The 23,551-nt window shown below is 41.1% G+C and overlaps 1 protein-coding gene across 3 annotated transcripts in view; it reads right to left on the bottom strand.

The window, feature by feature from the left end:
* Positions 1-23,551, bottom strand: part of WDFY3 (WD repeat and FYVE domain containing 3) — a 179,479-nt gene that overhangs the window by 116,460 nt on the left and 39,468 nt on the right. For all 3 annotated transcript variants that reach the window (XM_082315396.1, XM_082315397.1, XM_082315395.1), the window contains exon 3: positions 5,379-5,589. In XM_082315396.1, coding sequence (XP_082171522.1) covers positions 5,379-5,558 — 180 coding nt within the window. In that variant the 5' untranslated portion in view covers positions 5,559-5,589. The remainder of the gene's footprint in view (positions 1-5,378; positions 5,590-23,551) is intronic.

A 23,551-nucleotide genomic window follows, 5' to 3' on the forward strand; every position in this document is an offset into this window, starting at 1 on the left:
CATTATCTCAAAATGGATTAGCTAGTTGTTGAGGTAATTTACTGTTCATTCAAGACTGCACACAAGAAGGAATCTCCATCCACGCTTCTGATGTAATCCTTGCACTAAAACAGTCACAGTAAACCCAAGTTATTCATTATCAAACACAGCATGCAATCCGCATTCTGGTATCATCACTTGTGTCAGTGCTGAAAAAAAAAAAAAACCCAATATCCTGCTAAACACCTGAACGGTCTCAATACTTCTCTGCTTGTTTACATTTTTGTCCCTGGTGGCTATTTACGTAACCTGCAGCAGTGTCACCGATGAGCCAGGAAGCGTAACAGATTACAGTATTTTTCTAACAAAACTTTAGTTCAACATGTTATATTTGCCTCTCAGGAAGAGGATGCGACCTACAGCAGTACAATTGATTTGGACTCAACAGCTGCTTCACCCTCGTCTCCTTTCCTTGCGTGACCCAGTTATACTATTGCAGCTGAGCTGCTGACATACTTGACTGAGGTCACTCTAAAGTCGAGGGACATCCAGTGAAATCCATAACGTTAATGCAAGATAACTGCAGTACTGACTTACCTTGGAACCCCAAAGTTACTAAAGTAAAACTTAAAAGGCAGAAGACAGAATAACCTTTGTCTAAGTTTGACTTCTTGCTCCCCTTAGTATCAGTTGCTCTGGCACATTACAGAACAGCCAAAAATATTTTTCCTGCCTACTCGCATTGCAACGTCATGATGAAACAGAGCCAGAAATACAACATTGAAATTGAATGCTCACTTTCCTCACAATAAAAATATTTTTCACCAAAAGCTTAAGCATTTCTCATACAGGAAATTTCAACCACCATTATCAATAAAGAAAGCAAACATGAGCCCAGACATTACAGGCAGACAACTGTTTTCAGCAGACCAAGAAAAACACCGCTCAGTTGGATTACAGAGTACGAAACATTTCCAGTACAATCCAAATTTCCCTAAACCTTTCACAAAACCTCCTTTTGCAGTTGTCTGCATCAGCTCCCCGTTCATCCGAGAGCCTCTAACTTCCACAAGGCTATAAGAAGGGAAGTGTGCCTCAACGCTTGCGTGTTCACTGGTATAACCTAAGCAAGGTTATGCAGACTAGAATGCACATTGGCAGAGCATCTTGCAATCATTAACTGTTTAAAGCTCTATCACTCAGACCAAGGAAAGAGGAAAAACTAATAGCCCTGTTACCACTAATAGCCCTGTTACCTGTCCTGAGCTTGCCTACCGTTGTCAGCAGATCCCAGGAAATGCAGAGAGCTCAAAGTTACAGTAAAAGGTTGACTGGGGTAAACTGGTTTTAATTAGTTGCCCCATAACCAACCTTGTACTATGCAGAACAAGCACCTGCACTGGATGTTGATATACTCTGACTAAAGGTGGTAGTAAAAACCAGGAATAGGATACGAAACATTTTACCAGTAAATCATCTTTTTAATGAGGAAAAGCAAGGCTCTTTCAAGAAAATGTAAACAATGTACCACTTATTCAAAACCAGCCTCTTCATCATTCCATCCACTTTTTTCATATACTGCAAAAGCGTTACTACCACGCCACTAGAGCAATGCTTCCGCGAATGCATTGAACTCTGAAAGAAGCCTTTTGAGCGCTCTTCCAGAGGGCCAGTCTTTTGTTAATTATGCACCAATTTAGCTTTTCATTACTATGTGATTCATCATTTCATAAGCCTCCCTGAACAATGAGGCAACAGAAATGGTCTGTAAACCTATTCGTTACCAGAACTAGCAAGATAGTTTAAACTACAGCATGTTTGAGACACGCTGTATCTATAAACCAAAGTTAAGAATGCTTTAGCTCCTCTGGATTTACTGATTAATAATCCTCAAAATATCAGGAAGAAAACGGAACTGCATTTCACACAAAACTTCAGATATCTCTGAAGAGAGAAAAAAACAAAAAAAACCCCAATACTCATACATGGTTAAGCAAGAAAGCCTTGAAAGAGCTCCTGGATACACTGGTTATTTAACTGGCTACCTGTTGCTGGCCACTTGGATGCCTATGGGAAGCAGACTTACCTTCCTCACTCTAGAGCTCCACATTCAGTAAAAATCACGCTTCTTCCAGAACTATTTCCTGGATTACACACACACTTACACACACACACACTTACACTCTCTCTCTCTCCCCCCGCCCAGCCAAACACATGCAGCTCCCACTTCCAACAGCTCACTACTCTGTAGAAGAGACATTCTGAAGCACACGTCAAGGTGTGGTACGGAAGTGTTGGTATGAGCTCCACAATTTATTTGGTGTTTTCTCCTTCTAACACAGGCATCCCCATCTTGTAACAGATAATGCTTCTACAATACACCATTGTGGACTTCACTTAAGGCAGTAGCACAAAAAGGACTCAATCTCACTTAAACCTGTTCGACAGAATACAGATAACTATGCAAAGTAACTGAGGGATTCAGAGTCTGAATTTGAATCAAGTTACTAACTAATAGGTTAAAACATTTGCAGCTAAGGACTATGTTTGAGAAACGAGAAAATTTTTAAAAAGGAACTTCTAGCAATGCTATAGTGTTTCCTGTCAGCAAAGGTAGGTCTCAGAGAAAGCCATCTCAGAGTGATTTACCGTATCTCCCACTGAAAATCTCATATAAGACTCTTTGGAAAATGAAATATTTCTCCTGTTCTACTTTTTATTCCAACCAATTTCAGAGCTTGTCTTACTCTGACTCACAGAGTTACTAAGCTAGCAAGATTGTACCAAACCAAGCTGTACCACAGACAGTTGACACTCCAGAAGACACAAAGCTCAATAAGCCAAGGAAGCCACAGCAGACTCCACACTGCATGTAAGCCTCAAAAGAAGAAGGTGGCATTAACCAGGAACCTAAAAAGGTAAACTGTGGAAGTAGAAATAAATAGATGACATGACAACTGCTCAGCCTCTTGAACGCAGGAAGACAAGAACGCATTTATATGAAATGCAAGGGAAAAAGTCCCCCTGTAATAGGGACAGGTGAGACCTGACTGACCAAGAGAAATCAGTTTTGTTTACGGCACACTAACAGTTCACTGACAACTGATAATGGTTATCAAGGACTGCGAGAAAGGAAGTGAAAGAGCACAAACAATACATGCTTCCCTCAACGTGCCAGACTACAATGCAGATTTTACAGAGGTTGGAAACTGAAGTGACAACACCTGGCAACAGCCTGTATTTGTGGCAAGAAGGACAACTCCAAGAAGGTCACAGATTAAAGACAGCCAGAGTTTGAGGATAGTGATGTTAAAACCAAGCAAGTAAACAAGAATGAAGAGGAAGAGAGACAACCACAGGTTGGATTCTGTGAAGAACAGAGACATGGGGAACCTAGGGAAGGAAAAACCTATGATAAACAAGGGAAAAATGGGGATCTAGGACAAAAGAGTAGCCAGGATGTATTCACACAGACAGAAATCGCAGAAACCGTTCATCTTTTCAAGAAATTTAAATGGTACCCGAGATTAGTTAGGCAAGAGCTGATTTTGACAGAGTAAGAAGAAAACTCGGGGCTACTGATTCGTTTTTCAGAATGCTTCAACACATGAGCTGAATGAAGGACAGTGAGAGAGAACAATAGTGCAAAGACACAAGGCAGCTACAACTAGGCTTCAACAGGGTCAAGTGGAGGGACTGAGAATTAGGACAAAGCCAGCCAAGTGGTGTAAAGGAGTGAAAACTGGTGTAGTAAGAAAGAAAGGGGTGAAGAGAAAAGGGAGAAATGACAGAGAAATTAAAACTTAACTGTTCTTTTTCATCTCTGAAGTCTAATTAAAGGAAAGACTGCTGTACAGAAATAGGACATGCATTGCTGCACTAGTTTTTCTTAAACCCAGTTATATCACCAATTGCAATTTCCATAGATACAATGCTACTGCAAGTAACTACCACAAGGGCCAGGAAAAAATTTCTTCTCCACCCACAGATTACAACTAACTGATGAAGCAGCTATAGTGGGTATGCTCCCTTTTTCAGAAGCATCAGCAGCCTGTAACCACCAGAGGAAGATTTCTAAGCATAAGTGCATCAAAATAACCTTCACGGGCTCAAGCCAAGATTAAGATTCCATTGTGCTAATTTGTAAAAACAAATTAAGAAAGTCCATAACTAAAGGGCATACAATCCAAGCAGATAAATTAAAGAGGAAGCAGATGAACTGAGCTTACTTTTCCCAAACTCACACAACAGGTTACCAGTAGAACTAGGAATAAGACCTAGGGCAATAGAATGACATTTAGGGGATCTATCCACTAATACATGCTACCTAGTAGACTGAAAATCCTATTAATAGTATGCCTTGACTAGGATTAATTTTCCTACACAGCATGTAAGCAGTGCAATGTCTAACACCATCATAAGCCATACTTTCAACAAAACGTCAATTTAAAAAAAAAAAAAAAAAAAAGAGAGAGAGAGAGAGAAAGCTGAGTTGATTTTCCTATCAAATTTTTGCATTTTAGGTTTTGGATTATTCCAGTTCTCCATGGTAGCGCATACAAGCACAAATCCATCACCCAAGAAGAGCTTCAGGAGCAAGGGTTCAGGTCACAGCAGGAAAAAAACCCAGAAAGCTAGATCTGTACCTACTGCTCTTTCAAGACCCTAAAACTACCAAAGTTATCACTTAACAACAAAGTAGCAGAGTAACTGAGTGACATAAGATGTCAGGAGGATTTAGCTCCTATTAATTCCAGTGACAGTTGTCACAGTCCTGCCTCCAAAGCCTGAGCACAAGGGAGTAGTGAAATATGAATGGCACTGTACAAGTGGCTATTACATCTTCCCTACCGACTGCTTCTTCAAAATCCCCCTTGTCCAGGAAGAGGGATTCAGACTCAATACATAGGAAAAGGGCTACAAGGGCGATAAGAACATAGAGAATTTATCACAAGAGAAGATTAAAATTGTTCAGCTCGTGCAGCCTAGCAAAACCATATCTGACAGGAGATATTATGATTGTTATCTCTAAATATGCATCAGTACAATAAATGCAAAGAAGGGAGAAAAGTTATTTAGACTTAAGGACACTTCTGTCACACAAACAAGTGGGTATGAACTTGCTGTGGGTAAGTTTAGGTTGGAGATCAGGTGACTGAAAAGCTCTGTGACAGTCTACATGCAACTGTGGATTGACTTCAGAAAAAGTGATAATAGAAGGAAATCTCCAACGGCAGGTTTATCCACTAACACAACACTATACGAGGAGAAGGGGAAAACTGAAAGGATGCCAACGGAAGAAAAGCTTCTGTTGTGCTAGAACCAAAGGTCTTGGGAATACAAAATATGAACAGTCAATTCAAATAAAGAAAGCACCTCTTGCAGATTCTCTAGCTTACCCTGTTAAACACTGGCAACATCATGTAAAGTTTTTCTTCTTGTTCTTTCTGGGTCATGTGCCGTGGAGGATGACAGAGCTCTGTGAAGAGGCGACGCAGATGCATCAAGCCCAGCGCGTTATCCTGGGGGCTACACTCCTCCTGCCGTGGCCGGCCCATGATCCTCTTCACCATATTCATCTTGACTGACTTCTGGAAGCTCCCTTGTATCCTGTTCAGAAAGGAAAACAAACTTACTGAGTACAACAGATTGAGGCATTATTCAATCAAAGCCTTTAAATATATAGCACCCTTTCTCACAGTACGAACCACACTGCAGTTAAGAGCAATAGCTAATTTTATACGCTAGGCATTGATTAGTATGTGCCTGGAGGATTTAAAGCCCACAACTCAAAAGAGGAAAACATCCGATACTCTTCAGCACAAAGCACAACTGACCAGGCTTTGAACACCATAAAACACTTTGGTACTTTCTAATGGATTATTTTTGATTCTTTGGTGCACATTCCACAGCATTTGCAGCAGCGTTATCTACATATTGCAAAGTATTCTCAAAATAATTCTAGAATAAAATCAGTACCAGTTATGTACTTTAAAATCTAATCAAGAAGAACCTTCAAGCTCTCTCAGACATTGGCTTTATCATACAGAGACATGCTTAAATTTATTCCTGATTTTCCTATGGCAAAGAGACAAGGCTATCCAATGGAGCCATCATTCATCTCACACCTCAGCTGTCGGGTCTGCAGAACGCCATCTCAGTCTTCTCCCTCTTGAAGCACAAGAAACTAGTTTTAGAATCACAGGATGGTTTGGGTTGGAAGGGAACTTTAAAGATCATCTTTTCCAGCAGATGTCAGAGTGGCTGAAGTCCCCTAGCAGAACCAGGGCCTGCAAGTGTGATGCTTCCTGTAGCTGAAGTAAGAACACTTCATCTACATCCTCCCCTTGATATGTGGTCTATAGTAAACACCAGCCACAAGGTTTCCTTTGTTGGTTTGGTCTTGAATTTTCACCCATAAGCTCTCGATCTCTGCATTGCTGTTTCAAAAAAAGCGCTGTGCAGTCAATCCATTTTTTAATGTAGAGGGCAACACCCCCTTTCCTTCCTTGCCTGTCCCTCCTGAACAGTTTCTAGCCATCAATTGCAGTGCTCCAATCACATGATTCATCCCACCAAGTTTCAGCAACAGTGGTCAGATGACAGCTTTCCAGCTCCTCCTGGTTGTTACCCGTGCTGTGTGCATTGCTGTAGAAGCATTTCAGTTTGACTGTTAATTCTCTCACTTTTGGTGGAACCTTTTTGGAGGGTTGGGGCCCATTCATCACTGCTCTGGTAGGTGCACTCATCCACCCTGCTGCTGGTGAGTACACAAGTGTCCCGGCTTTGGACCCCATCCCCCAAGCTCATTAGTTTAAAGCATGATTCACTAAGTCAGCCAATCTGCCAGCAATGATTCTCTTTCCTCTTCTAGGTACGTGGATCCCACCTCTCCCCAGTAATCTGTAGTCCTTGAAGAACGTCCTGTGATCACAGAAGCTAAAGCCTTGGTGATGATACGAGCCACAAAGCCAGCTGTTAATCTGGATGATGTGTCAAGCTCTGCCTGCACCCCTATCTCTGGTTGACAAGATAATGTAGAAGATCACTTCGGCCCCTGTCCCCTTCGCTCATGCCCCCAGGGCTCTGAAGTCCTGCTTGATCCTGCCCAGGTTCTGCTTTACCATATCATCGGCACCCACACGTTTTAAAACATCTCACAGACATGACACAGCGTCTGTATTTAGCCCTGTATTAGTCTTCAAAACAACATGGACCAAATCTTCTGAACGTGATACTGAAGTTTATCAAGCAGGACCTCGCGCAAGAGTTGAGAGGGTCAGAGCAGATAAATCCCTCAAAAGACATAGCCAATCGGACACTGTGGCAAAAGGGACTATTCTCACAACTACGTTCAAGTAAGGGAAGGAGTAAGGGGGAAACAGGGAAACAGTTTCAGCTCCATACGTTAAGTTAAGGAGACCAACGATGAAATACTTCACAGAACAGTAATGTCTGCCTCTCATCGCTTAAAGGCGATTGGAAAAACGAAGGTCAGTAACAGCTATAAAAACTATTCAAGGGTAGAAAAATTCCTCACAGCAAGAAACTTAAAGAACTTAATTATTTAAATTATCGAAAAGAGAGGTTACCGTGAAGGGTCAATTATTAAAAGGAGAAGTGATGATTCCAAAGGTGCTGCGATTAGAGTAATGGAGGGAAAATACCCATTATTAAAGAATTCAAACCCAGAGATTAAGTTGTGAGAAAAGACAGTAGCTGGGTGCTAAAGTCAAGAAAATAACACCAGCTACAAACAAGAACTACGCTTTTAGAACCGAAGATAATTAACTACTAGTAAGAAGCATTAACAAAAGAAAAACATTCTCTCTCTAACCCAAGAACAAAATACATTTCGGGAATGTGTTAATAAAACCGTATTTTACTAACATGCAAAAAAAATTAGGAACTGATGCAAACGAACATTTTGGTACAGTACAAAAAATCAATTTATGAAACGAGAAGTCATCAAAAAAGCTAAGCTAACATACAAGCCAGCAACAGTCAGCCCATGCTAGAAATTCGCAGTAGCTTTTTACATTTGAAGAAAAATGAGATAGAACTGGATGTCGTCTTTTAGTGTTTTATCCCTAAGAAAAAACACAGGTAACAGACTTCCAATCAGCATGATTCACACAGTCAAAAATGAAAGAGCACAGCTTCTGGAGGTGTTTCCTCCAGAAACCCATACCATTCTCTCGCTGTAATGACATGTAAACAAAACAGAATACCACATCTGAGCTTAAAGAGCCAAAACTTCACTGCCTAAGCAGCAGGAAGAATGTCTGTATTTTCTTTTTCACAAAATCTTTTAAAGATAATGTTTTAAATTTCTTTTTCTGATTCACAAAATGCTGAGAACTCTAAATCCAACACCCAAAAGGCATGTTGTCTTTGAATCCACCACTGCTGTAGACTTTTGCTAGCGCAGCCAATTTTTCTTTTAAATCCTATTGCTTTATTCAGCCTAAGCACACACCTGGAACAGGAATTTGCACTGGTTCAGCCACACAGTTGACAATTTTCTTATAGTCACAGAAGTCCAAATAAATGTTGTGCACTATTTTCCTACTGTAACAGGAGTCTACCGGGATGGCTTCTCCAAGATGCGATCCATTTACCTCCACTGGGGGCAGTTTTAACCCAGAGGGATGACAAATGCAAGGAACAATTAAAATAATCCTCACTTCCTCAACACGGTCATGGTACCTCCTGCCTATTCCCCAGTACAATCACATATTCAACCCCAACATAAGAGATGGGGCACAGAGGAGGGGAGAATGGATGTAACACAGTGGAAATAACATCCAAATTAATTTCATTTTGTTTTTTTTCCAGAAGTAACCAGAAGACACTACAAAATTGATATATTCCATTTGTGTAGTTAATTCAGCTGGAACTCCAACCCCCAAAAAACAACAACAAAAACACCAAAAAAACCCAACCACACACACCAGAAAATCAAAAGCCAAACACCACCAAAACACCACAAGGTCACAGAATTCCACATTTCTGTCCCAAAGATGCCCCTGCAACACCCAAGAACATCTTCCTAGCAAGACATTGCTTTGGGAATATCCTTTACTATAAAGTATTCACTTCCTTGATGTTTTTCACAGATAGAGAGTCCATGTCGCACTGTACAAAGTGAAGACAGGGGTAGTAACACTGATATTTACACATGGAGTTCTTTGCAATACATGCTGCTTTTCTTCAACAATGTTATCTACCCTCTGGATCAGCTTTTTCTGGCAGTATTTTCTACTTGTTCTCAGTCTTCAGAATCATGTAATGTCTACCCTCAAATCCACTGCAGATCAACTTGAATGCACGCAATATATTAATTTCAAGCACAGTAGATACTACTTGTAGAATTATTCCAGAGTTGAGTCCTACTATGTTTCTGTCCTACTAGAAAAAAGGTTAGCGTGGGCTCCATGCAACATCATCCGAAATACAGTGTACATGAAATCTGAAAGAATTTCTGTGATTTTATTTTTCCCAGTCCAAATAGAGTGATATTTTTTCTGATTACCATAGTACAGATTATCTATGGAAGTGCAAGGAAGATAGCTGTGGGCTCTGGGAGCTCCAGCATTAGGCTTGATTGTTAGATACGTGAGAAGGATTATTCATGGTTTACAGCAGGCAAAAGCTTCCTCATTGTGAACTGCAGTACCAGAACTTATTTATCCTAAGAAAACACTAAGTTTAAGCTCAGCTAAAATAAAAACAAAACAAAAACAAAAAAACAAACACCACTAAAATCTTCAGAGGAACAATACATTAGAAATACTACACCAGAATATTACACACCTTCACTGAGTCAAAGGACAGTGGTATGTTGCTACTATGTCCTGTATAAATATTTTGACTGAGGTTTTCTTTGTTTAGGCTTAGGCCTGCAAAATAGAAAGCAGTACACCTAAACCTTTTACTACAAACAAAAAGAAGTCTAGAAGAAAGGACCTTCCTAGTCTACTAAGTGAAAGCACAGTCTTCACAGTCAGCTGTAATCACCACACATGACTTGAATTCAGCATTAAGGCCTGGCAGTCTCCTTAATACCAAAAAGGAAAGGATTCCACTATTTTCAGTAACAGTCAAGTCACCTGTTCACAACTCCTTGCTTATCCCACATGACAATCAAGAGCCCTGCACAGCAAAAGCCTACAGGAAAACTGCATTAAGAGAAGCAAACTCACAAGTCAGGGAACACCCGTCTTGTAATGGCTTGGAGAGCTTGAATTTGGCCTAGCTCTGAGCATGCAGTACAGTTTTACATTGCACGCTCACTTCCTATAGTCCCCCAAAGGGCCTCCCGCCTCTCTCAGCAGACAGGCTGGACACAGCCCTGGCTTCACCAGCAGCTGCTCAGTATTTTGTTACTTCACCCCTCTGAGGGTGATGCTACACCTTGGTAACTGGAACTCGGACTGAAAGCCTGCTCTGCACACACAGCGATGCACTTCCTCATGGGTTCTTCAGTCCCGCTCATCACTGCCAGAGCAGAATGCCTCACAGCTATTAAATCAACTTATTTTCATAAATCTGTCCCATAGCACGGGCGTGTTAACAGCCTCAATATACACACAATGAACAGACACACACACACCTTACGCTAAAATAGGTGGTGTCTAATAATCTGGATATCTAGTTTAAGAAACTTTGGAGAGTAGCTAATCCTACATGGCATCTTGTAATGCTGGAATCTTTGCTTGCTTGCCTTGTATCCCTTAGAGACCAGCTGATGTCCTTCTCCCTGTCAGCTTGTGATCTCGAAGCTAGATGCCCAGTACACAAAGGATGCAATTAGAGACCAACTCCAAAAACCTCATGAGGAGTTTTTGTGGAAGAGGCAAGGACAGAAGCTGGTTCTCAGGAGAGGAGGCTCTTCCCTGCCTCGCATCCCCTCCTCTGGCATGCACAGCCCAGTGCAGCCACGTGTTCTTTACTACACGGCCCTGATGAGTTACTTCCCCCAGCAGGTCCAAGCAGGCACGCTCCTCATAGGGAACCTTTAAGTTAGACAGTCCAGCTGTTGAGTCTTCGGCTTTTTTAAGCTGAGTAAGAAGTTAGAAGTTATTTTGAAAGAGCAAACTAAGCAAGCGGAAGCTCTATAATGCAGCCTGACAGTGACAGGCACACGGTTTATCAGGAGGGTTGAAGCAGTTCGACCCACTGCACCCATCTTCTGCTACTTCAGCTAAAAAAGTGAATTAATGGCAGCTGCATATCCTCATCCTCTGTATGGACGAAAACTAAAATAAGACACTTGATGAATAGACTACAAACATACACAAAGATAGCAACAATAAAAATGTTGCTCTTGTAAAACATTTTGCTGTTTTCTCCTAGTGGTAGAAACAGAAAAGTCTCCATGTGAAGAGAAATGAACCAAGCAGTAAAGGCATAGCATGAGCTGCCTTACTTAAACAACCCCTTCGTTTTCCTCCACTGGCTGTCAGATGGCTGCACATTTTCCTGTGAGCATAAGCGAGGCTGACCGGTTTGAGCAGCTCTGATATAAATCCATTCACCGAGTTCTTCGCTTTTCTGTTGAATTTATACGGGAATCCTACAAGATGAACCCATGAGATTCTTGAGAAGTTTCACTGGAGTTAGCGCAAGAGAGAACTTCTACCCTTTAAAATAATGCTTTAAAGTGTTTTCTACTGTTGGTGGAAGCTGTTGGACAAATGATCATAAATTACGTTCCATAAAATACCAACAACTTACGAAGCTCAAAGACAGATACTGCAAGAAAAACATAACACGCACACATAATCATTAACACAAGTTAGGGTATGATAATGTACGTGTAGTACTACTAGAGCTATCAAAACATTTGTGAAGGAAAAAAAGTAGACAGACAGAAGCTGCATGAGACACACTTATTTTCACAATAGCTATTATAGGTCCAAGCTGTGCATCTAGTTCCAAAAGGGTGTTATTTAAATAAGCAGCTAGGTAATTATCTGCTTCGTAATTACAGTCACAAGTGTTTCTCCAGGCACTATATTGGTATTACATCAGCAGCTTAGCAGTGAAACAGGAATCAATTTCTTTCTTTGCAAATTATAATGCCACCAGTGCACACCTCCACCCCAACTATTCTCAGGAAAATTAAACTTCAGGTAAGTCTTGTTGCTACCATGAATCACAGAAGTCCATTATGATCAGTAAATTCCACACCTGTTACCTCCCTCCACACTATGTCTGTTATTTCTTTCCCGATTTTAAGATTCCCTACCTATATAGTTAACACTAACGCTCCGAAGATGATCGTCAATATGCACTATTAAAAAGGACATTTTCTGGCCTTCAAAAGAAACAATAAAGAGCTGTTACAGGCTAGATACACATCCATTTGTCCTTAGAACTGAACAGGAATAATAAATTCTCTTTGTAGGCAAAAACATCAGCAGGAGGGGAAGTGAGGAACACAACTACTTCCTCCAGTTCCCCCACCACCAAACAAAAACCAGCTACTTGCACACAAAGAAAATCATGCACAAAGAAGCTGTGTTGCTGAAAAGGAAGCCATCAGCTCTCCCTGAACTAGCACTCACTCATTTGGGGTATATCGCCTGGTCCCTGTGAGACAGGGCCTGGAGCAAAGCCAGCGTGCCGACTCAGTAATAAAAGTGCCTATTCCTGTACGAAGTTTTCCTCTTGTTAAATAGCTAGTCACCTGGTTAAAACAGGAACTATTTCATTGAGAAATCCTCCCAACAGGAAAACACCATCATCAACTCCCACTCCAATTTTTGTATCGCACAGTATTATTAATTGAGGAAGGTGTGCAGGCAAGGATTTGCAAGGTCGCACTATTATTTCAGGGTTGTGGCTTTTATGGTTTTTTGTTTGTTTGTTTTTGTTTTTTTCCTTTGCACCAAAATATTTTAAAACTTATCTCAAGGAACCTTATGTTATCACCTGAAAGCTTAACCTTCCCTTTTTCAGAGGCCGATCTAATGAAATAATGTTTTGTTTCTACAGGTTGAAGAGATGCTTACAGAGGGGTCTCTTTCAGTTCACAGGTAGTTCCAAACCAGAGAATTCAATGCAGTTGTTTTTTGCTTTAACATCTCTCAAAAAAAAAAAAAAAAAAGAAAAAAAAAAGGAAAGGAAAAAAAAAAAAAAAGGCTTGCTATCCTAATTCAGGACATGTTTTTCCTGTTCCCTGAAATCAAATCAGATGAGTATTTAAAGATACAATTCCTTTGTTACTTGCAACACTAGAAATGCTATTCTTGCACTCAGTCTGGCCTTAATGCCTTGACATCACTGCAACCAAAAATTCTTAATACTTCAACAAATATGAAGAACTTAAGTAACTGGTTAGTGAGAAAGATACGGATGTAAAACACAGACTATCAGTCTTCTTTCCAGGTCCATTTCCCACAAATTATTCATGATAATGACACATAATAGCAAGTGCTGATAGAGTAGGTTTTCCTGTGGTTTGTACTCTCTTGAAGGTTAATGTTTTATATTCAGTGAGAAAGAAGGACAACAATTAAAGAACAGTAATACTTTTGACCTCTGCTGCAGGGATGGAGGAAAGCTGTCTCACTGAAGAATAATAATGTGTGTATTTCTTATTTAATATTAACTTAAATGAACTTCAGGTATACCAAGTTTTTGCACTTTGTTTTGTTCAAATACAAAAACAAACTACTGTTTTTTACTTCTGCATATAGCCTATTTTTTCCTGACTTACTAGTGTAGGGCTTATGTCTAGAAGATAACCCTATCATTGCATTTTCTAATTCTTTAATTAATAATGACAAAATCTTATTTCCCAAAATTACTTCCACTACTTTAATAAAACATTTCCAAGCTACAAACATTTCTTCGCCACCTCCAAAACATAAAGCCCGTAAAACAAAGTATTAAATCCTACCACAGCTGAAAACAATACATAGTACTTCTCCAAAGCACAGTTCAAGTTGCATCAATTTTCTTCACTTCTATTTCTGTACACGAAAAGCACAGACAACTTTAAAATCTCAAGTGCAGACCCACTATCCATTATGCCCTTGCAACTGGAGAGCCTACTTCAACTTTATTTTTTAGTGCAATAGCACAGAACAAGTTACCTAGCGTGAAGGACTACCGATGCACATGTGGATGTGATTAATGGATGTGATTAAAATGGATGTGATTAAAATCATTGTTCATAGGTATTGAGGGATGGTGCTCAAAACTCCTAGCTTTATCAAATAGGAAGAAGCTACAAGTCAGTTTTACAGAGAGCAAAGAAGAGAGAGCGCATGAAGAAGCAAGCACACGTGCCGCCTTTCCTAGCAGGAGCACAACTGTCCACATAGCACCTAGAATGTGATTTTTGGCTGGATGCTGATAAAATTGCTTCCTACATCTTTATTTAGCACACATTAGGATCTGTCACCAGCACGAACACAAGTCTCAGTACTGCTTTTCTTTAAGCAAGCCTTTAACAAGACTTAAGGACTCCCATTTTTCAGCTCAGTAATAAACCGATTATCAAGCTAAAGAATTGCAAATGCCCACAAAGCAAACTGCCAGAAAGCTCAAACATAGGCTGTTTACACTGACCACACAAAATCATTTAATGTTTCTGCCTTCGCTTTTTTTACTCTACATCTTTTTCAATTAAAACGAAAGACGAATTCTCATTTCATCTTGAACTACCACACGCTACCCTGAGAACCAAAAGGTAGTTCTGCTTTTCTAAGCACTTGAATAGATACATCCACTACTTGTTTAAAAGTGCCTTTTGAAAAAGGCCAAGGAAATTTCATGAGCAATTTTCACATTTCAGAAGCCAAATAGCATGTAATAAATATTGCATCAACGTCCAACTAAGAGGTGCAGAAAACCTCATCTTTGAGGTACCTATAACAGTACAGACGGCCCCTCATCCCTTCACAAAACAAGACTAAGAAATACAGTCCATCCCTAAGGCTCCCCAAAACTCACATTGAACTGCTGGGTTCTACACAGCTTCATCTGTGAATTTCAATGCAAAGTCTTTAATCACCTCATCTGCATGTAAACACAGATCTGATCTCCAAAAACCAGTTCGGATTTGCTAGCCATGAAGGAAGTCTGAAATTCCATACCTCAAACTGTTTGCTCCATGGCTTCTCCTTAGATGGGGGGGGGGGGGAAGGTATTTATGCCAGAAGAAGGTTTTAAATCATTTGTGCAAGGCAAAATACATTGCCATTGCAGGGCTGAGGAACAAATAAAACTCTTCATGTGTAAAAGAAGCCTTTCTGCTTTAGGAGACGAGGAATGGTCACCCCAGAAAAAAAAAAAAAAAAAAAAATCTTACCATGCTTCATTAACCCTAATCATCGGTCACAGTAAAGATCAAAGTAGTGGCTCTATATAGGTATTTGGTTAGAAAGGAGACCTGCATTAGCACCTTCAGGTGGTTCATTCATAGGCATTCAGGCTCCGAGAAACTATTTGCTCATGCTTGTGCAATCATACCACTATGACATTTTTTCCACTGCTTTGACCTGTTCCAAGGTGGTCTCAAACTGGCAATCCCGCCCTGACTGCAAAGTCTGAACTAGTTCTGGGTCTACAATGCCTCCTCTCCTTCAAGGAGCGCAAAGGACACTATTTACCGAAGAAATGTGGTAACTGAGGAGACAAAAATGTGTGCAACACAAAAATCCTGACAGGCAGAAGGAAAGTCCAAGCTGACTGGAGCACAGACACAAAAGATAATGACAAAAATAGGAGAAATTTCTCCCCTGACACTCATTTATAGGAAAATTGTGCCTACTAAGTTAACAAGTTTCAGAATGAGACAATAAAAGTTCTGGTTTTCAGTGTTCTCAGTTTGCAGACATTATATACACAGCAGATTACTTTAAAATATACCAGACTAGTGTTAATCTGGACCTTTGTAACTGGACACTTGCTAGCCGGCAAGACAACAGAAAAGCAAACTCAAATTATCCTGCAAACCTCAGTACTGCTATTAAAACCTACAGCTGAAAAACATATTGGAGGGAAGCAAGTACTGAAACATCGTGCTGGTTTTGAACACACGCTGGAAAAATTGAAACATCTCAGAAACATTTGTACCTCAGCAAAATCATCTGAAATGGAGAAATCGATAGTTTATTCAAAATCAGAACATTACACCGAAAGCTCATAAAATAACTGATCTATGCAATGTCAGGAAAAGTCTGCTGAATACTATAAAGATAGGTAACAAGTGGTTAAAAAACCAAACCAAAACAGAATGGGCTATTTGCTTCCTCAATATTTTTAGAGAGCAATTCTAATTAATGAGTTCTTGCTATGTTCCATGGTAAAATATCTTGAGCATCTTTGAACGCTGTTTTTCTTGGGGTTTTTTTGTTTTCAAAAGGCCTGAATAAACTGATTTGCATTAATTGGACAAACAGAATGCCAGTTAGAGCCTGTTGGGAATAGAGCAGAACTGAAATTTTACTTTGCCAACCTGAGCTGCATGACAATGACTAAACCATGCCATTCAGGAGACGAGGCTGCTAAGAAGCCCCTGGAAAAAAAAAAGGGGGGGGGACACGAAGACACACAAAATACCAAACAGACAAAGCAGCAAAATAATCTGGGATCTGAAGAGATAAGGGTGTGCTTGGTTGGCATGCAGACATCAACAAAGGCATAGGAAAAAAACACTGTTGCAGAGGGTGGCTCTTGCATTAGCAGTAAACAAGCGAAGTAAAAAAGCCTTCCTAGAAAAGTTGTTCTACCAGAATCAACAATGAAACAATGAGCCGTTATTAGGAACGGGGAAGAGTGCTTTGGGCTGTTTGCCCATCCAAGTAAGGGGGGAACCTGTGAACTTGGGACAGGGGGCAGGCTGTGCCATCCAAGCAGGAAGGCCATGCACTAAACATCATAGTCCCAAACAGCAACTTCAGCAATGACAATAGTGAGTCTAAGCACAGTTCTGACATTTAGCTAAAAAAGCCACTAGATTTTTTTTAAAAGGATCATGGTATTACACAAAGTGGGTCCCCGTTTGTTGTGGTGGTGGTGGTAGTGTTTTTTCTTCCCAACAACCACCTAAAGCATGAACTTCCTCCAGCCATGCAAAACAGCCATTTATATACCCAAAACAAGAACGTTTCTTCTGCCTTTAGGAAATTTACATATAAAAGAGCAGTTAAGTAGAAGCCTGTTACCTGTAAAATTTGTCTCCATAGAGCTGCCCTTGTTTCTAACAACCTGGATAAGAAAAACAACAAAATGATCCTACCAGCACATGCTTGGCTGATGTAATAAAACTCCTCTCTCTGCTACCATCTAGTCAGAAAGAGTGCAACAGAAGGAGCGGCGTATCAGCATTAAAATCAGCATTAAGCCCTGGGCACAGATCCTTGTTTATTTCTGAAGCAATAAGAAGTAAATAAGTGTGAATGATCACAACTTCTTTTAAGCTGCACGTTCATAGTATTCCTAAGTGCAAAACAAAAAAAAAAAAAAAACACAAACCAGCCCAAGACCTTATAATTAGCAATTTATACCAGAGATGTATGGAAAAGCAGTAGAAATACTTGCATACACATCACTGCTGCCTTTTAGACAATAAGGGATCTCTTCCAACTACTGCATTATTCCGCCGTGTGTTCGCACCCAACAGGAAGATGCTGAACGCGACCACAGCCCCAGGCAAAGGCCCCTCTATAAACGCCGTGGGGAAGCTGGGCACCGTGGACAACGACATTTCATGGACGACGCTCGAACTGACTTTTCTTAGATGGGGTTCCCCTACATTGAAACTAAGATGGTCCAAAGACGTCCACTGGAACCACGTGCTGCATACCATACAGCATGGAATCATTTAGGTTGGAAAAGACCCTTAAGATCACCGAGTCCAACTGTTAACCCAGCACTGCCAAGTCCACTGCTAAGCCATGTCCCTTGGCACCACATCTACCCATCTTTTAAATACCTCCAGGGACGGGAACTTAACTACTTCCCTGGGCAGCCTGGTCCAGTGCCTGATAACCCTTTTGGTAAACAAATTTTTCCTAGTATCCAACCTAAACCTGCCCTGGTGCAACTTGAGGCCATTTCCTCTCATCCTATCACTCTTTACTTGGGAGAAGAGACCAACCCCCACCTCGCTACAACCTCCTTTCAGGTGGTTGTAGAGAGTGATAAGGTCTCCCCTGAGCCTCCTCCAGGCTAAACAACCCCAGTTCCCTCAGCTGCTCCTCATAAGACTTGTGCTCTAGACCCTTCACCAGCTTCGTTGCTCCAGCAGACGCATTGCCACTGGGAAAACCAGTAAAGATTCCTGTGTTTCATGTAATAAGCAAGTATTGTAATGATGGGGGAAAAGCACTGTCTTTTCTCCTCACCTTCCCTCTCTTCTGCTCCTCCTCCCCCGCCCCCTCTCTGTTGGGTGGCAGAAGGTCCTCTGGGGATGATAGTCACCAACTGCAGATCAAAGCAATTCGACCCTTCTCAGTCTCCTATTCAGCTTTAAAACACCACGTTGTGCCCTGAGGACTTAAGGTAGAGCCAGACTTGACCTTGGGCTCCCAGCCCCGGCTTTGGAAACAGCCTCCCCACATTGCACATGGAGACACTTCGCAGGAGCCTGGTACGGAGTGAAGCGTAAAGACCAAACAGCTGATTGTGAATCTTCCCTTACAGAAAACAGCTCTAGCTCCCTACTAACATGCAAGAGACACTGCTGCTCCCAGGTGACCGGGCAGAGTCTGTCAAGAGGGCTACCAGGCTTGCAGAGGAAGACTGGGACAGAACCAAGGCAGGATACAGCTCTTCTGAAGTACCCCATCAGAGGCACCAGATTTCCATCCCCCAGCGCTGAACACGTCAGACAAAGGATTAAACGGGGGGGGGGGGGGGGGGGGGGGAACACGACCCCACACCAAACAAACCCCAACCCAAAAAACCACAAACACAAACCTACAAAGCGGACTAAAACTGCAGACTTTTAAAGCAATAGTAACTGCTCAAGTGAACGCATTCTTCCAGTTCCCCCCAGTTCTTCAATCAAGTATTCAGCACTGCTGAAAAATCTTTTTTCTGGTGTTCACTAGCACACTTATTAAATGACTGGAATGGGTGCAGATATTCTTGGACATTAAAGATGGTATCTCTCATACAGGGACAAAGCTGCAACATTTTCAAAAATGCATGCTTATTTAGCTTACTTTTTATTGCCAGTAATGGGGTTGGTGTATGTATTATTTACTATAACTACTTTCAAAACTATTTTTGTTTTATTCTCCATTACCCACGTTCTACTCCTGCTTGGCAATAATGCCAAAATGAAAGTTATATTTCACAGTGAATAAATGCTTTCTCCACAGAGGTTTATGCAGTATATTGCAGGATTAAATAGGACAGCTAGAAATCCCCCAAAAGTGAGCTTTTTCTTAACTCAAAGAGAAAAAACCGAAGCCTATGGCACTCAGAGACAGGCAAATTACTCTTTTAATATGATGGGTTCTTCTCCAGCTTCATTACATTTCCAAGAACGTTGTCTTAATATAAGTCGATAACGAGCTTGCTTCACAGCAGAACTACTGCACTTGAGAACAGGCTCGTATTAGCTGTATTTTGAAAACTAGGCACATGACAAAGTAACATCAATTATTTTCTTCCTTAGGTGGAATGACAAATGTAATCTACCTATTTTTCACTTATTTCTGTACAGCCAACACCCTAAACCCAGGAAGTTATGCACAGTTACATTCTTGTATTATTCAAAATATCACTATATTTTCACTAAATCTCAGCTTGTTATTTGGCTCAGTTTCTCTTTATAACAGCAAGTACAACTCCAGAAGAGCCTGGCAACAAGTACAACTTCACAGAAGCTAGTCATGTAACTAAATGTTAGTCTAGGAGGGCAAAAGTATCATGCAAAGAAATACGCGTCATTTGTATTCATTTAGGTCTCATCCTACCTCGAATTCTTGAAGTTCAGTGCAAGCATCTTAGTTTTCAAATCCTCTCCTTGTAAGATATTACTAATAGGAGACGACAAGTTCCTCTGCCTACAAGCCACTGCCAGCCCATCGTTAGTAAACATCCTCCTGGCAGTCAGGCGGACCTCCCGAGCTTTGCGCTGCCATCCCCCAGCGCCAGCTGTACCAGCGTCCAGGCTGGTTTGATTGTGGAGCGCAGCTGGTCCCTCCAGGCGAGCACGGGGATGCGGGAAGGGGAGGAACTGCGAAGCTGAAGGGATAGGATTCCTCCTTCTGCCTTACAATGCCCAGGCCACAGTAACTGATACAGCTGCTTTACAAAAATAAATCCAAATCACACAAGCAGCAGAACGAGACGAAAAACTGTACGCTCAAGTCAAAAGACATCTGGTCTGCAACACGGTCACTGCAAAGGAGAATGATGTATCACAGCTTACAAATGAATTTGTAAGACGACATTTTTCTTGCTTTTCTTACCTCATAGAAAAGTAGATTAATTTAAATTTCAGTTACACTAGAACTAATTATTCTGGAAAAATAAAAGGAGTACAAGAGACACTTCTTACCAGAATCTAGATCAGATGCAATGTGGGTTTTTCTAACTTTAACTTTAAATTTCCTGCCTTTTTTTCTTTTTTAACAGTGTTTACTGTTCTAGCTTGCAATGCTATTTTCGTGCACAGCACCATACAATATAGAACACCTAGTTCAGATTAACACTGCCAGGTGTTTTGTTTTAATAACAAGTACTATTCAGAAGTGGTAGGATTTCCCAAGGAAACCCATTATCAATAACTATGGCTACTCGCATGTTATGTCTCACCACTATACTAGCCCCTTTCCCCAGTAATAATCAAAGGTACAGAAACAAATTAAGATTGAGGCTGCAGCCCTCTGAAAAAAATTCTCCCAGTGCCACAGAAGGATGCTCAAATGACTACAGCGCTCACTGCCTCTTTAACTAAATTTATCCCAGAAAAGAGCCTGAACATCCCCATAGTAAAAGCACAACTACTGAAGCAGAGTTTATTCCCATTCTCCCCTTGGATTCACATACACACAATACACACACTAAGGAAATATCCTTCCTTGCTGGAGGAAAAATCATCATCAACAACAACAAGCAAAAAAAAAAAAAAAAAAAGAGACAGTAATTGTATATCAAATGTGTTGCAATGCCATTTACAGCTATAGAAATTACTTACTAGTTATTTATTACAAGTCCTGGCTTCTGCACTGCATCTGTGAAAGTGTGTGGACTCACTTGGACTTATTCAAGCACTGTTATGTATTACATAAAATGCATACAAACAGACACACATATTCCCACGACCCATCCAGATAACAACAGCCTTCGGCACAAGAGTGTATCCTGCATGCTGAAAAGTAACCGCACAGCCACAGTGCCGACTTCACTCTTTGTTACCAAGTTCAAGAGATGGCATCATTCAAAGGGGCAACCAGTTCTACTCTGACAAATTGCACAGAAGCAACAAAAGTCAACTTACCAGCAAAGATGCACTTTGGTGTAAGGCACAGGGCCTTTCACAGTAGCTGTACATTCCCGATTAGAGGAAGCTTTTGTGCAAGGCTTCCATATTAGAGGACTAAATAGAAGATGTAGTACGATATCAATCTCTACCACAGGAAGAAGTTTAATCATCCTGAACCATGGAGCAGAGCAGAGAGTAGTAGCCTCTTGCTAGCACTTCTCTCATGCAGGTACTACAGGGGTGACACTTTTTTGTCACCATCACCCCCCTTTTTAGGAAAAAAAAAGAAAAAAAGGTGACCTTTTAGCAACACTGAAGAGTTAACAGTATTTCTAACAAATTCTTGCTGCAATACAGCCAGCTGGCAGCCTGCTTCTCCATTGTTGTTTCCTCACTTATAAAAATTGCTGCACATCAGTTTTGTCTTCCAGCACTTTGAGCAGTTATTCCTGCATCTATAGGAACATGCTTTTGAGATTTCTCCCAGGCAGCTTTTGAAGTTATAATCAAGAGAAAGCTCTAAAACTAGGTTTACTGTGCCTCCAGTTTGTTTTAATTCATGGGACCTAGAGTCTTTCCAAGAGACTGCCTAAGGCGTGCCTTTCACAGGCTATCACTTATCAGTAGTAGCTCTTCCAATACCCTCTATTTGGGACATAAGATGGGGCACGAAACATTCACAGCATTCTTGCTATTCCAATTACATTACTGGCGCACCAGGTCTCTGCTGCTAAGGTGCATCTATTATCCATTTGTAGTTTTGCTAGAAAAACATTTGCTAGGATACCAAAGAGTGAGAGCCATACTCCAAGAAGTCAGGAAAACAGCTGTAGGGATTACAGAACCAGAGAGCAGCATCTCCACAGAATTAACGTCAGTACAGATAATTTTTTCCCTCACTACATTTCACAGATATTTTATAAAAACAGGTTTACAATACTCCTCAAGAGCTCTTCTACACACATTTGACAGACAATAAAACCAAGGCACCAGCAAAATAAATTACATGTCCACTCAGTCAGGAATACTGGCCTGGTTTTAATCCACCTATTGAAAGCACAGTAGCATCACCAACAGACTGCAACGTGTCAAAGGGAGTTTCAGGCGTTAATCTATTGCTAGCAAAATTATTGACCCAGTATGAAATATTGGTGCTTACCTCTAAGGGAGCCAGCACATTCATCTTTCATGATAGAACCTGACAACTATGGGAAGTGTATTGTGTATGCAAAAGCACGGCACACAAACATCCCTTTCTCCCCAACAGGGAGCTTAAAACAAAGCAGTATGTCAGACTTCTCTAACACCATCCCAGATGACAATTATTCCCACATTTCATATCTTATTCTATGAAAGCTCTTAAAAAATATGGTCACTCCTTATTCGTACATTTTCTCTCTGTGGGAGACTAAAGGAACTACTACAAATAAACAAACATTAGGGCAAAGCTGTGCAAGGAAAAAGGGCAGAGGTGCTGAGGGAAGCACTGGTAACTCCCTGCAGCAACCTAGCAAAAAGGATACAGAAGTTATTTTTCCCTCATGTACATCTTCAACACACCGAACAATAATCAACATCATGAACACCTCAAGCACTGCTTCCTCCCCACCCCCATCCCTCCATCCTTCCTGAACCACTCCGACAGCAGCCTATGTTTTGGACTGTGCACATAGAAATGCAAAAAGAGAAGAGGGGCTGCAGGAGCAGCCTGCTTGCAGAGTCCAGACAAGCTGCTTTAAGCTGCATTACGGAGACCAAACAGAGGGAGGCAGCCCTGGCGTTAGCTGCCTAATTGGATCCGTTGCTATGCCATCGGTGGCAAGGCAGGGAGGTGGCACTGCTAGAAGCCTGCAAGAGCAGCTGCCTGCTCCACAGAGCCTAACCTTCTTGCTCCCCACCGGCACAAGAGAAAAATCCTGGGACTTTCCAAGAGTGTTGCTAACCTTCCACACGTGTAACTCCGCAGTGTCCCAAGACCTCAAATCCATATACGCCACTTAAGGTAACAAACACTTCCATTCAAGTACTAGGTTTCAGTGCTGTAATTTTACTGAAGGATAGAGAAGTACCGCAAACAAAGAGTGTTGGAAGAGGCCATCCAACTCAGTAAGC

Source organism: Platalea leucorodia, assembly GCF_965183815.1.
Source record: "Platalea leucorodia genome assembly, chromosome: 6".
Lineage (NCBI taxonomy): Eukaryota > Metazoa > Chordata > Aves > Pelecaniformes > Threskiornithidae > Platalea > Platalea leucorodia.